The sequence below is a fragment of the Crocodylus porosus genome, unplaced genomic scaffold, assembly GCF_001723895.1.
Source record: "Crocodylus porosus isolate Cpor-Errol unplaced genomic scaffold, CroPor_comp1, whole genome shotgun sequence".
NCBI lineage: Eukaryota > Metazoa > Chordata > Crocodylia > Crocodylidae > Crocodylus > Crocodylus porosus.
The window spans coordinates 164618068-164632890 of NW_017728906.1; the positions used below are offsets into that span (position 1 = coordinate 164618068).

The following is a 14823-nucleotide window of genomic DNA, read 5'->3' on the forward strand; positions in this document are numbered from 1 at the left end:
CATTGCTTTCACATACATTCTTCTCATGGCCATTTTCAGGGCCCAGTTCTGTCATCTCATTCATATGACATAGCACCTTTCTTCTCTCTGTGTTTGCCCCAGCATGTGCTTCCTTTGCAGAAGGTGGATATCTCTGGCCTAGAGCTACTTGTTTTTGGACAACACATGAGGGATCCTATGTGGTGACATAGTGGCATGGGCTCAAGGCCATCCCTAGGGGGCCAAATTGGGGTGACTGCCCTGGGCTTTGGGGGGTCCTGCAGAGCTGGGAGGAGTGGCGGCTTCACATCCAGCCACTTACTACACCACACCCCTTCAGCTGCCGACGCTGCTGCTGCTGCTGATGGTGGCAGCAGCTTCTTCAGGTCCAGGGTGCATGGGATCAGAGCAGGGATGGGGTCCCGTATGGGCTGATTTGCCTTGGGCCCCACACCCTGCTTGGGTTGGATCTGAATGGGCTTAGTTTGAACCAAGAGAGAAATGCAGGGTCTGTCCTTATACCCGGTTCACATCTTTCCTTTGACATAACAGATGGCACAAAACCCACCCTTACTGGGGTATCCCTTGGTGGTCACTTGAAGCAATGGTGTTAGAAATTGATGTGTCCAAAATATTTATATTTTGCATCTTTACTGGTTTCTCTTTGTCTCCCTCCCAGCTATCATGGCCTTGCTCTTTGACCTGAAAGATCTTGTGGATCTTATGTCTATTGGGACCCTTCTGGCTTATTCCTTAGTGGCAGCCTGCGTGTTGGTACTGAGGTATGGATTAAGCTGAAAGCCTGGAACTGTGCACTCAGAACAGGCTCACGGGAAGAAAACATACCCTTATGTAGCATGCACACTGAAGTGCACGTGACTCGCCAGAACAGCCTTGTGACTACCACAGGCCAAGTTAAACAATGCACATACTGAACTTAAAGCATTGTTATGGACAAGCTTGAAAGGTTTGGCACTTACTTCTGAAGAAATTGTATTGTCCCCACTGGATCTGCTGGCAGAAGGGTGAATGCCACTTCTTTAGGCATCATGGACATCACAGGGGATACGCTTATGGGTGGGCTGGGTGCAGTCTCTGCGTTTAAACTTGTATGGTGAAATAATCTTAGGTGGTGTTGTCCTTTTGTAAGGACCTCCCCCATGCTGAGGACACTTACTGGTATTTAAAGGAAGATTTGAGAGGGGAAAAGAGGGATGCCTATCAATACAGTCTTGCTACAGGAGAAGGGAAGAGATACAGAGGGTGGGAAGGCAGGGCTGAAGAAATGAACTATTATGAAGGCCAGGGTCTGAGCTTGCTGGTTCAATGAAGAGCAGACCCTGCCTCATCAAAAAGATGTGTGGAGATGTCAGTAGGGAATCTTGTGGAGTTTCTCTCTTTTTGTGCCCCTCCTGTGTTCCAGGAGGCAGTGTCTGACAATGGAAGCAAGGATGGCTCATGAGACTTCTGGAGCTTGTTGCTGGCTGCTACAGCCTAGCCATGTGATTGTCAGCTCTGAAAACACATAGGCACATGTCTAACTTGAATAAAGTGGTAGTGAAGGCAGGTGAAGTAGTGATAAAGTTAAGCAGCTGTTTGTGGGGTCAGAGCCTTGGTCATCTAGCTAAGTGACTCCCAACTTTTTAGGCTCTTGGAAAATGCCAACTCTTTGCTTCCATTTGTTTATTGACTTCAGAAAAATAACAGCAATCATTTTCTTGTGAATAGCTCAGAGAGACCACGGCAGGGCAGAAAGTTGTTGACACTGTCGATTCCTACCTGAATTTTCTTGAGTTTACCGTATGAACCATATGTAGATGTTTGCACATCTAGTATTGAATGGCCACCTGAAAGGATCTCAAGGCACCCCAGGGTACCATGGCACCCTGGCTGAGAATCTTTGATTTAGCTTCTTTGGACCTCGCCTTCTATTTGTACCCAGTGGGAGCAGTAATATCGGATTCCTGAAATGGGGGTGTTGTGACATTCATGTTACTAATGTTTACAGTGCCCTGTGTGATGAAAGGAGCCATGTAACACCAAACAGTTTGTTCAGGGCTAGTTGAGGCCATTTAGACACCTGACCTAAAACACAGTAGCCTGAGGCTTGGAGTCAACTTATTTACAAACAATTACTCCCTGCATTCCCTCTGCCTATGCTTTCTTCTGTTGCATGGGTTGGAAAGAGTTTGGGGATTTCTCCTTCCCAGACTGCCTTGTAAAGTTTTCTTATTTCCCAATCTCCTGTTCTCAGTAGTAACTGAAAGATAGTGGCTCCCTCCCTGCTGGTTAGGCCAATTTATCTGCTTCTGCAAGCTGCTGTACACTCCATCTGCATACCATCTGGCAGGTGATTTTGCAGCTGCAAAACCAGCCTTATCCCTGCAAAACAGGCAGCCTCTTACAGGCCAGAAGAGGTGAATATTCAGCTCCTCCATCTTTTTCTGCCTAAATGGGCTGTGTTTTGAGTTGTTAAGCAAGCTGTTGGATGCAACTGCTAATTTTTGCAATGTTGCTCACCCTGTAGACCTATAGGTAACCTCATTAACACATCTGCAAAAAATATTAAAAGATCTTTAGAAGTGCTCCACTCCTTTAATTGGAGCTTGTGGGATAAACCTTGAGTTATTCACAATTAAAGGTCTTTGTGAAAAGACACAAGAGTATTCAGAGGAACTTTATAGGTAGCACTTAGTTGGGGCTGTAACATGTACAATAAAAAGACAGCTTTAGCTTAGCAAATGACAACAGGGAGATAGAGTAACAAATGGGAAGAGTGAGATGGGAAACAGGTCGCACAGCAGTGAGATGAAATGATTGTGCTTGGTATAGTATTAGTAGCTACAGTGTACTGGCTGTTGTCAGTCAGATTGTCATCCTCTTTCAACCCCCAGGCCAAAAGACCCTTGTTTTAAAAAAAATTACTCTAAGACCGTAGGCAGTCCCAAAGCGACTGTAGTCATATCAGTGCTTCATTGGTTGCTCTTATCCCCAGCTGCTTAGGTCCTCTGGTGAACTCCTCTCGGGACAGTGGCCTTAAGCTGGTAGTGGACAGCTCTAAATGAATCAAGAAGGCAAACCAACTTCCAGCTATCCCTGTTACTTTCCATCTCTGATTATGTGCAGAACTTGGCCAAACCCAAGGCTCAGGGACCATGTGAGACATTGTCCAATCTTTGGCATAGATCAAGGTGTACCATTACATGCTGGGACTTTAATGGGGGAGCATGGGAGTTGGAGGTGGGAAGGGCCTATGAAAGCATCTAGTCAGTTCTCCCAGTTGAAGGCTTGCTCCCTATAGGATGTTTTTTTGGTGTCTCCTGTAGCCTCCCCTCACTTATGTGTTGAAAATGGGTGAGGGTTGCACTGCACTGCACTGCACTGCACTGCTCTTTACTTGCAGGCTCTACAATGCCACCTTCAGGTTGGACAAGTAGCCAAGGCTGGTCTGATTTGAGTAAAATTCTTCCTTCTCCCTTCCCCCTCTCCCCCTTGTATAAGTGTTTCTTTTGGAGCCTCAGTTATTCCTAGCGCACATAGGACCTTTCCTGATTCTAGGCAGTGCCATTTTATTCTACCCTATCCCAAGACTGGTCATTTTGTTTTTTTCCCTTCATCTCCCAGGTATCAGCCAAAGCAGCCTAACCTGGCATACCAGATGGCTAGTACAACAGATGAGCCAGACAACAATGAATCTGTGAGCACCAGTGATTCGCAAGCTGGTTTTCTGCCTGAAGAGGATGAGAAATGTTCCATTAAAGCCATCCTGTGCCCCAAGAACACAGACCCCTCCAAACTCTCTGGGTCTGTGGTTAACTATTTAGCTGGTATCATAGGTAAGTTCTGTGATCTGGCTCCACATCTCTGCCAGTAAAGCAGCTGGTAGGGACTGGTGTTAACCATTCTCAGAAAGCTCGCAGGAGCCCTTCCTGGTATATTATTGATTATTTATGAGCTTGATTAACTGTTCCAAAGACCAGAGGCAACCAAACAGACATAAAAACTTGTGGATTAAATGGCTGGTTTAAATTTAAGTCCTGCAAACAGCATAGCTGACAGCGTGCCTGTAGTCCAAGGCTGACTCAAAAATTACAAATGGTTCTTTCAGTAATAATTCAATAAATGTTTACATATGTTGTCCTCAGGTGTTCTTACTATCAGCTGCTGTGTGGTGACCGTCCTTTATGAAAGGGCAGTGATTGAAGATAAAGTTTTGTTTGGTATCATCACGGCTGTTCTCCTTTTCCTTTGCTCCTGTGTTACATACATTATATGGCAACAACCTGAAAGCAAAACCAAGCTCTCATTTAAAGTAAGTGGCCTGCTGGGGATGAGTGGAGCAGGGAGGGGCAGAAAGGTTTTTTGGAGTTGGTTGTGCTTGGGAGGATGGAGGTGATAGTGGGAGAATGGGATGTGGTTACTAAAATGAGAGGCCAGTGTTATTGGTTAAAATGAGCTTAGTGGAGGCAGTCCCAGTGTACGGGTTCTTTCACACAGCTGTCTGCTAGTGCACCTTGGCACCTCTTCTCTTTTCTCTTGCCTGTCTTTCATCAACAGACTATCTTTCTACAGCTGTGAGGATACTCGTGCTGTAATACTGTGAGAGAGAGAATACTGGGGAGGGCTTTTAGATGGAAGATGATTATTCCATGGCAGTAACAGGAAAGAAAATCTAAGCTAAGGCCTTTCCATGCTCATCGGGCTGGTGTTTGTGTTTGATCCTTACAGCAGGCGAATTGAACCCTGAATTTTGATACACTTGTCACTTTTCCAGATGCCCTGTCTGAATATTTACTGTTATTGTTGTTTCCCATTTGTAAGGGATGGCATTGTCTGGCTGTTAGCATGTCACATGGTTGTAACTTCTCTTTCTTTTCAGGTACCTCTTTTGCCTTTTCTTCCTATTCTGAGTATTTTTGTGAATGTTTACCTTATGATGCAGCTGGATAAGTGGACTTGGATACGGTTTGCTGTCTGGATGCTTGTAGGTGCGTTTTTTTTTGTTTTTTGTTTTGTTTGTTTGTTTGTTTGTTTTTTTAGCTCTTTGAGGGTATGAAACCAAAGCTTATTCTAATAGTCTGGGGCAGTGATTTTCAGTCTGGGTGTTGGGGCAGGTTAGGCTTCAGGTGCAAGGAGAAAAGCAGATAAGCTTATCCTGAGCAGATAAGCTGCCTGCCTAGCTGGTTCCCTGTCCCCATTGCCTGCCCTCTCTGCAAGGAGTCTCTGAGACTCCCCGAGAGACGAGAGAAACTATAAAAGGAGACTTCCCAAGTAACCAGGGAGAAAGTGAACAAACCCTTGTTCGCTCCCTTGTTGCTCTGGGAAGCAGTGTGCTGGGAGAGAGAGGAGGAAGAAAAGCCAGATGCCAGGCATCGGAACCTGCTTTGGGAAGGTAAGTCAGCTGGGGTGTGCGTGTGTGTGCTGTGTATTTGTTTGGTAGGCTGTGTGTGTTCTGGACTTGTTCTCTGAGCAGCTGGGAGTGCTGCTAGCTGAGTGATTGATTGCTGGGTGATCGCTGCTGTTGGACAAAAACACTAACTAGGGGCTGGAACCAGTCTAGGTGCAGCAGAGTATTAAAGGAGACTCCCCAAGGGACCAGAGGGCATGTGAACAGGGGCAGCAAATGGGGAAGCAGTTTGCAGGTCAGTTTACCACCCCACTATTTGAAGGGGGGCCTTTTAAGCTTGGTGAAAGGAGGCAAAGAAACAAGGAACCTTTTGGGACCGAGAGGAAGTAAACAAGCCAGCTTACAGGTGAGTTTGCTAGGAAAGGTCTACTTGGAAGAAGAGCAGCAAGGAGAGAGACAGTGAATTATCCAGTGAAGCTCCAGAGAAATGGCTGGAGGATGTTGCAGTGCCAGAGCCACTGCCTCTGCTTGCACCTGTGAAGTGTCTGTCCAGGCAGGGCCACTCGCTGTTGAGGCTTCCATCCAGGTCCTGGTTTGGTATTTTGTAGACTGCAACTCCCAGCTTCCTTCCAGTGATGGCCAGGTGGTGGAGTGGCTGAGATGTAAGTAGTGCCTCCTTGTGTCCCTCAGGGAGCAGGCAAGAGAGCTACAGGAGGAGGTGGCAAGATGCTGAAGCATCATTTGTTATGAGGATTTCATCGATTCAGTGCTGGAGCAGACCTCTAGGACTATGGAGGAAGAACTGTCAAAAGTAGTGCTAGAGAAGGGAGTGGATGTGGACTCCCAGGAAGGTGGAAGCTTGCGACCTCTGCCAGTGAACATAAATCTCCACCTGCAACTGTTTGCCAGGAGAACAGATATGGCGCCCTAGAAACAGAGGAGGAGGAGGAGCATATTCCATTGATGGAGGAGGACAGGCCAGGCCTTCCTAAGGTTAGAAGGATTGAGGCCACTGCCACCAAGAAGAAACAACAGGTGGTGGTGGTTGGAGACTTTCTTCTGAGGGGGGCAGAGGCATCCCTCTGTAGGCCTGACCTATTGTCTTGGGATGTCTACTGCTTGCCTGGAGCCCAGATCCAAGATGTCATGAAAGGATTACCCAGAGTCCTCTGGCCTGGCTACTACCCTTTGCTACTCATCCATGTAGGCACCACTGGACAACATGGAGTGATCAAAAGTGACTACGGGGATCTGGGTGCAAGGGTGAAGAGGACAGGGGCTCAGGTGGTGTTCACAATCCTTCCAGTCAAGGGGAAGGGCCCAGGTATGAGCAGACCCATCTTGCAGATCAATTCTGGCTGTACAGGTGGTGTTGCCAGCTGGGCTTTAGCTTCTTTGGCCACGGATTGTTATTCCAAGAAGGATTGCTAGGAAGGGACGGGATCTACGTGACAGAGGGAAGAGCATCTTCACAGACAGGCTCGCTAACCTGATGAAGAGGACTTTTTAAACTAGGTTCTCTGGGGGATGGAAACCAAAGGCCTGAGGCAGGGCCATCCCTAGGGGAGGGTGAATTTGGAGTGACCACCTTGGGTCCCATGCTTTGGGGGGCCCCATGGAGCCAGGCGGGGCTGCGGTGGTGACTTCATGCTGTCACTGGCTTCAATTCTGGTCACTTGGCAACCCCCCCTTACCCTCCCCCCAAATGCTGCTGAATCTGCTGCTGGCTTCCTTGTGTCCAGGGGTGGGGTCCTGCACAGGCTGATTTGCCCTGCTCAGATTGTCTCTGGCTTGACATAAGCAGGGAAGTGGGTGACCTAGAGGAAGAGCAAGCAGGAGGGGGCAACAGGGGAGGCATTCTCATTCTTCCTGAGGTAACTAGGTAACTGATTGCCCAATTTTTCAGGTTATTTCTCAGGAATGCGCAGAGCCTGGGAAATAAGCAGGAGCAATTAGAAGTCCTTGCATAGTCACAGAACTATGATGTGATTGGAATACCAGAGACTTGGTGGAGCTCGTATGACTGGAGCACTGTCATGGATGGGTACAAACTGTTCAGGAAGGACAGGCAGGGGAGAAGAGGAGGAGGAGTTGTGCTGTATGTAAAAGAGCTATATGATTGCTCAGAGCTCCAGTGTGAAACTAGAGATAGGCCTGTTAAGTCTCTGGGTTAGGATCAGAGGGGAGAGCAGCAAGGGTGATGTCATGGTGGGGGTCTGCTATAGATCACCAGTCCAGAAGGATGTGGTAGATGAGGCTTTCTTCAAATAGCTAGTGGAAGCTTCCCAGTCACAGGCCCTAGTTCTTCTGGGGAACTTTAGTCATCTTGGCATCTGCTGGGAGGGCAGTACAGCAGTGCAAAGGTGATTCAGGAAATTTTTGGAAAGTGTTGAGGACAACTTCCTGGTAAAAGTGCTGGAGGAGCCAACTAGGGGCTGTGCTGTTCTTGACCTGCTGCTCACAAACAGGGATGAATTGGTGAGGGGATGTCGTAACAGATCGCAACTTGGTCAGCAGTGATCACAGGTTGACTGAGTTCAGGATCCTTGGGAAAGGAAGAAAGGAGACTACTTGTAGTCTACTTCCGGTCCACTGCTGAGTGTGCAGGGGACCTATGTGCTGCCACCTCCTGCACGCCGTGTTTGCCTGGCTTGGCCATCAGAGACTTTGGAGGCAACAGTTGCTGAGCTGGGGGGCGGAAGAGGGTCCCCTGCACGCTCTGCGGTAGACCCAGAACTGGACCGGAAGTGCTTCTGGTCCACTTTCAGGTCCATTGCTGAGCGCACTGGGGACCCCCCCACACACACACACTCCTGTGAGGTGCTCCATCCGCCCTACCATCTCAGCGTACACAAGCCACCTGGTATCTTGAGGTATGTAGAAAAAACATTTAAATGTGCATCTGTCTGAATTGTCAAATCTCTCCAAACTGATTTGGAGGGTCTCGTGATTTGATTCAGATTCAGCGATTTGGCCACTGAATTGGGCCGAATCTCTGCCAAATCGAATCCACAACTGAAGTTTCGCACAACCCTACAGAATACTCTAGGAGGCCAGCCTGGGGTGGTTGACTGTACTCGAAAGAAACCTCACTGAGGGTGCAGGAATTGATGTTCAGGAAGACTAGCAAGTATGGCAGATCAGCTTGGCTTAGTAGGGAGGTCTTCAGTAAGCTAAAACACAAAAGGAAGCTTACAAGAAGTGGAAACAACTAAGGGGGAGTATAAGAGTATTGCTCAGGCATGCAGGGATGAAATCAGGAAGGCCAAAGTGCAGTTGGAGTTGCCGCTAGCATGTGACATGAATGGTAACAAGAAGAGTTTCTACAAATATGTCAGCAACAAGGGGAGGATCAGGGAAAGTGTGGGTCCTTTACTAAATGAGGGGGCAACCTAGTGACAGATGCAGAAGAGACTGAAATACTCAATGCCATTTTCTCATGAGTTTCATAAGCAAAGTTATTACCCAGACTGCTGCACCTGGCAGCACAGTTTGGGGAGGAGGTGAGCAGCCAGCAGTGGCAAAAGAACAGGTTAGGGACTATCTAGGAAAACTGGATGTGTAAAAGTCCATGGGGCCGAACAGAATGCCTCTGAGAGTGCTAAGGGAGTTTGCCAATGTGATTGCAGAGCTGCTGGCTGTAATCTTTGAAAACTCGTGGTGATCAGGAGAGGTCCTGGATGATTGGAAAAGGGCAAATTATAGTGTCCCTCTTGAAGAAAGGAAAGATGGAGGATTTGAACAGTCAGCCTCACCTTTAGTCCCTGGAAAAATCATAGAGCAGGTCTTCAAGGAATTCAGTTTGAAGCACTTGGAGAAGACCATTAGGAACAGTCAGCATGGATTCACCAAGGGCAAGTCACGTCTTACCAACCTGATCGTCTTCTATGATGCGAAGACTGGTTCTGTGAATGCGGGTAGACCAGTAGATGTGATATACCTTGGTTTTAGCCAGGCTTTTGTCTCAAGTTTCCCACAGCTTTTTCGCAAGCAGCCTAATTAAGTACAGGTTGAATGAATAGACTGTAAAGTGGATAGAAAATTGGCTGGAGTATTGGGCTCAGAAGGCATAGTCAGTGGCTTGATGTACAGTTAGCAGCCCATATCAAGTGGAATGCCCCAGGAGTCGGTCCTAGGGCCGTTCTTGTTCAATATTTTCATTAATAACCTGGAAGATGGACTAGAATGCACCCTCAGCAAGTTTGCAGATGACGCCAATCTGTGGGGAGCTAATGGGTAGCGCTAGGTTTAGGAGAGACCTCAACAGATTAGAGGATTGGCATAGAAGAATGATAATGGCATACTGGGTTGCATTAGTAGGAATGTTGCCAGCAGATCAAGGTAAGTGATTTTTCCCATCTATTCAGCACTGGTGAGGCCACAGCTGGCGTACTGTGTCTAATTTTGGGCCCCTTATTATAGAAATAATGTGGGCAAATTAGAGAGAGTCCAGCAGATGGCAGTAAAAATGGTTAGGGGGTTGGGGCACATCACTTCTGAGGAGAGGCTGAGGGAACTGGGTTTCTTTAGTCTGCAGAAGAGAAGACTGAGTGGGGTTTAATAGCAGCCTTCAACTAACTGAAGGGTGGTTCCAAAGAGGATGGAGCTGAACTGTTCTCAGTGGTGGCAGATCACAACAAGGAGCAATGATCTCAAGTTGTAGCAAGGGAAGTTTAGGTTAGATATTAGGAAAACTTTCTTAATAGCAGTGTAGTAAAACACTGGAACAGGTTACCTGGAGAGGTTGTGGAGTTTCTTTGGACATTTCTAAGACCCACCTGGGCAGAGCCTTGGCTGGGATGATCTAGTTGGGGCTGGTCCTGCTTTGAGCAGGAGGTTGGACTAGATGACCTCCTGAGGTCCCTTCCAACCCTAATTTTCTATGATTCTTTAATCACTTTAAAATTTAGTTTTTGAAATGTGAAGTTGCTCAATTCACTGAAATTCTAGAGGGATGTCTTGTCCAGTCCGATGAGGGGATGCCTTCAGTCTAAAAAGGTTGAGAACCACTGATCTTTGGACATATTGTACCCCCATTGACCCTAGCGGGATTATACAGAGTTTGTTCTGGGATAGAATTTGGCCTTTGTGTTTACAGAACAAAGGATTAAGACCTATCTTTCTCACTTCCTCTGGTATGGTTTCTATTCTTAACTGTAGAAAGACCTAAAGGATCAAAGAAGCAAAAAGTAGGGAAGGCTTTTTAGATCCGTCAATCACCACTTGTCAGTTTTGAGAGACACAAAGCATTATCCACATCTTTAGCTCGGGGTAACCTGGTGCCCCAGATATTTTCCATCTTTCTCATCTCCTGGCCCTTTTCCTTTTTTGTCCCCTTTCTACTCCTTCTAGTAGTTCCCCTTATGCCCCCACTTCCCCACCTATCCTGTATACATTTTAATGGTTGTTTGCCAGTCATTGGCCTGACACCTGCCAAAGCTACAGTTCATGTCACTGCCTTCTGAAACTTCTGAAAGACTCATCCTGAGGAAACCCCAAGGAATTCATTTGTTTAGTGTATGTTTAAAAAAAAAATCAAAACAAAAATCAGTGAGCTTACTTTCAAGTGCTACCATTTTGATGTTAATAACTGACAGGAGTGAACAATGAGAAACTAGGTTTATATCACCCTGAGGGGAAATTTTATGTAAAAAAACTAGGGGCAGTAAATTGGGGAGATGTTGTGCATCAGCCTGCAGGGTGCACTGATAAGTAGTACAGCTTTTTTATTGTCCACCTCATAATCTAGACACTGTCCATCAATCACCTTTGACTTCTTGCAACAGGGCGGCACTTGAATTTTGGTGAAGATATTGTAATAAATAGTCGTGGACGTGTGTATGCACTTCAGTGTCTTTTCCTTGATGGAATGAGTAGTGTTAAAGCGATATAGCTGTCATGGTCCAGGAATTAAGCAAGAGGCAAGGATTTCTTGGGGTGATATCTACTGTTGGACCAACTGCCCAGTTGGGATAGTCAGGCAAGCTTTTGAATGCAGGACATTCTTCATGTCCTTTGAAGACATTTTTCATCAGGTCTGAAGAGAAAGGCCAGCCATAAGAAAAAAAAAAAACAGTTGTAGGGAGGGAGAGAATTTCCCATGTGTGCACACTCATGCATGTATATTCGTGAAATGGAAGAATCAGGTAGGTTATAATATGCCATAAACCAGTATCAGTGGAATGAAAACTGGGTGCTGACAGAAGTGATATTGTTGTGCAATTGGCCCCCTGAAAGCGCTCTGTAGTCAAGCTGCATCTCTCACGTGCATGGTTGCAAAGTGCTTTAAAAGTGGCTGATCGCACAACAAATTATCCCATATCTATTGAGAGAGTAGATGAAGGGAACTTGTCAGTCTCTCTTGCCATTGGGCCTATCCCCAGTGCTGTCTATAGGAAGGGATCAGGGAGAAAGGAGGGGGAGGGAGCTGCAGGCTGGGTTTTGCTGGGCCTGAGCTGGAGCCACTGGGTGCATCCCAGCCCCCCTCATCCATCTCAGGTCATGTGGACCCCATTCTGCACCTCCCTCCCCCTCCCTTCTCCCCCCTCCTTTCCTGCAGACAAGGGAGAGAGTTGTGTGGCAGGACTGAGGGAACAGAGGCTGCAGGCAGGATATGCTAAATTGGCTCCAAAGTGGAGCTGGATTTCCTTGCCACCCTTCTCCCCCTCCCTCTCCATGAACGAATGTCTGTTGGGTTGGGGGTGGGGGCGTTGCTATAACTAATGGTGCTTTCTGTGAAGTGCCATGAGTTAGAACAGGGAGCTGCACATCTGTCAGTGCCCTGTATTTTAGCAGGATTTGTATTATCTCTTGGTAACAGATAATAGAACTATTTCACTAGCTTAAGTGTTACCTGCTGGTGCTTTTGGAAGAGGAGAGTTCTTAGGTCTCCAGTAAGAAGGGTGAAGTACCTTGGAGATTTTTTTTTTCTTTTCTTTTTTAAATCAAGGTTTACGTCTTTAACTTTCCGATACATTTCAGTGAGACTATATGGTTGACAAGCATGAGAAGTGGCTTCCAGCTCATTAAAGTGTTAATATTCCCTCTCCCTTCCCCCTCAGGCTTCTTCATTTACTTTGCATATGGAATGCGGCACAGTGTGGAGGCTACATATTCAGCACCACCAGAGCCAGAAGGAAGCATGGCCCGCGATTCAGACAGCTGTAAATGACGGCAGGTTCAGCTGAAGAAGAGCTGGACAGCTGCTGCAGAGAAGAAAGCTGTATCTCGGGGACCTTGACCTATTTCATTTAGTTAATCAGCACAGCAGAAATAATGAAACATGAGGTGGGATTCCCAGCCTTGCTTCTGCATCAGTCAATTTGTTTGACCTTAACAACACAGTTAAAAGGGATCACAGGGAAAAGGCCAAGACTCTGGCATAGTCCTGACCAACACTGTAACCTGAGCTGGGGACACCTTTTTTTTTTTTCTCCTCCATAACTGCGTAGAAAGAAAAGAGCCTCTGTGTGCTAGTTAATCTTCTATGCTGCTATGAGACTAGGCTTTGTTGAGGTCTTTCCATTTGCCCTAAGAATTCACTCCCCAGGGACTCTGTTTCAGGTAGAGCACATTCTGCAATGCTAATGTCATTCTTAGGACCTCGTTACACAGTAAGTTTAGACCGCTTCTGGAGCTCTTAACCCCCTGCACTGGCTTCACATTAACACCTTATAAGTGGCTTAAAGCGCTTATTATTTGTCTTAAAATTACACCATTTGAGGGCAGGATTATCTCCAATTCACCTAGTTTTATTCCTGTTCTATTACAGAGTGGCCGCTTCCCACAGCTATACCACCCAAGCTGAATTTTTTTTAATATCCCAGAACGCAGCAGCTCCTCCTGACTTAGGGTGAGCTGAGATGCTGGGCCATAGTATCTTATCCTCTGGGGATGTCAGGCAGAGCAGGCTGTGCAGTCCTGGAGCGCCTAGCGGCCACGGTGTTTCCCACCACCACCTGGATTGGCTCTGCTGCCACCAGTGGCGACACAGGGGACAGGTGCTGTCTAAGCTCTGGAGGAAAAGGGATTGGACCTCTCGGAGCTCAGACAGCGCCCGGTTGGCTGGCAGCCCTGGAGCTCTCTGGTCTCAGTGAAACTGACACAGCTGCTGTGCCCCAAGACGTTAAGGCATGAAAGCTGGGAAGCACCTTCATATCACAGAGCTGTGGCAGCTCTGCACTGAGAGCAGGGCTGCCAGGGCTTAAGCCCCACAGCCCCACTCTCAGGGCAGAGCTGCTATATCAGTTTCAGTGAGACCAGAGAGCTGCTTCCCCAGGAGTTTCTGGTCTTGCTGCAACTTACATGGTGGAAGGCCTACTCTGTCCAGTGGGAACAGTGAGTGGGGTCCTGCTCCTAGTCTTGTCCCTGTTCACCGAGCCTGTAGTGGCAAGTCAAAGCTGTGCAGGTGAAGGGCAGTCAGAGCAGGATTTTTGCCTTACTGCATGGCTGCTCCACTATGCCAAACAGCTCCAAGCCAATTAACATTTTTTCGGCTTACAGCATCAACTCTAACAAGGTTCAACTTCTTCATTCTGGTGAGGGGAGCTGTACCACAAAAAAGCCCCTTATCATAAAATAATTTCCCATCTGTTTGAACAATAGCTAAAAGTTCTACATTTTTTTTAAAGAAAAAATATGAAGTTCCATTATTTTATTTATATTGAGTTTCTGAATGAGTTAGGTAGTCATGCTTTCAAATGTAACATTGCTGTGATACTTTGGGAAGGTTTATATTAGCTGTTCGTAGACTGATTCACTTTTCCAGTATGCAAATGGTACAAATGGAAATGAGACTTTTCAGCTATAGCTGCATAAATCTCTTAAGTGTAAGTTTTCAGTAGCTTTTTGTGTGGGCATTTCCAGAAAGCTTTTTCTACCTCTTAGTATCAAAAATAGTCAAAACAAGACTGAAAAGAGTTAGGGTTATTAGGAGAAATATTTGAGAGTCTATATCCTAAAACAAGTATGGACCAATTTCCCTCTTTCAAAGCAGTGTAACACCAAGTTAACTCCTTTTGAAGGTAGTAAAATTGCTTCTCTCTTATGCCACTTTAAATTAGAGGAGAGTTCGGCCTCGAGAGATTTGATGTTGACTTCAGTGTTCAAGTCCTTCAAAAATGATGCAGAAAAAGTCTTTTGGTATTCTAGGGCGATGGTATTCTTAGACTCTCACAACTTCTGACATTTTCTCCAAGGTAAGCTTAATGTAGGATCTGAAATGTCCTATTCTCCGTTTGCACTCAGTGGAGCATATAACCTGCCCTGGGAAACCAGAATTAAGCTCTAAAACCTGGTCTACACAGACAAGGCTTGCATTTAGTCTGGTATAACCTTCAGTGTTGATGTTTTTCTTTTAGTCTGAGTCACTTTTTTTTTCAGTTTTGCATAAATTGCTTCCCAAATGAGAGAGGCTAAAGTCAGGAGGGTGGAAGGAGGCAGACATGCTGGTATGAGAGGCTAAGAAAGTCTAGATGGGTGAGTTATACCAGTGTAAT

General features: G+C 46.5%; 1 protein-coding gene across 1 annotated transcript in view; it reads left to right on the forward strand.

The window, feature by feature from the left end:
* SLC7A1 (solute carrier family 7 member 1) overlaps positions 1-13457 on the forward strand; it is a 29615-nt gene extending 16158 nt beyond the window's left edge. The window contains exons 7-11 of the mRNA XM_019530128.1: positions 659-761; positions 3604-3815; positions 4125-4291; positions 4859-4967; positions 12388-13457. Of these exons, the coding sequence (XP_019385673.1) occupies positions 659-761; positions 3604-3815; positions 4125-4291; positions 4859-4967; positions 12388-12497 (701 nt within the window). The 3' untranslated portion in view covers positions 12498-13457. The remainder of the gene's footprint in view (positions 1-658; positions 762-3603; positions 3816-4124; positions 4292-4858; positions 4968-12387) is intronic.
* The last annotated feature ends 1366 nt before the right edge of the window (positions 13458-14823 follow it).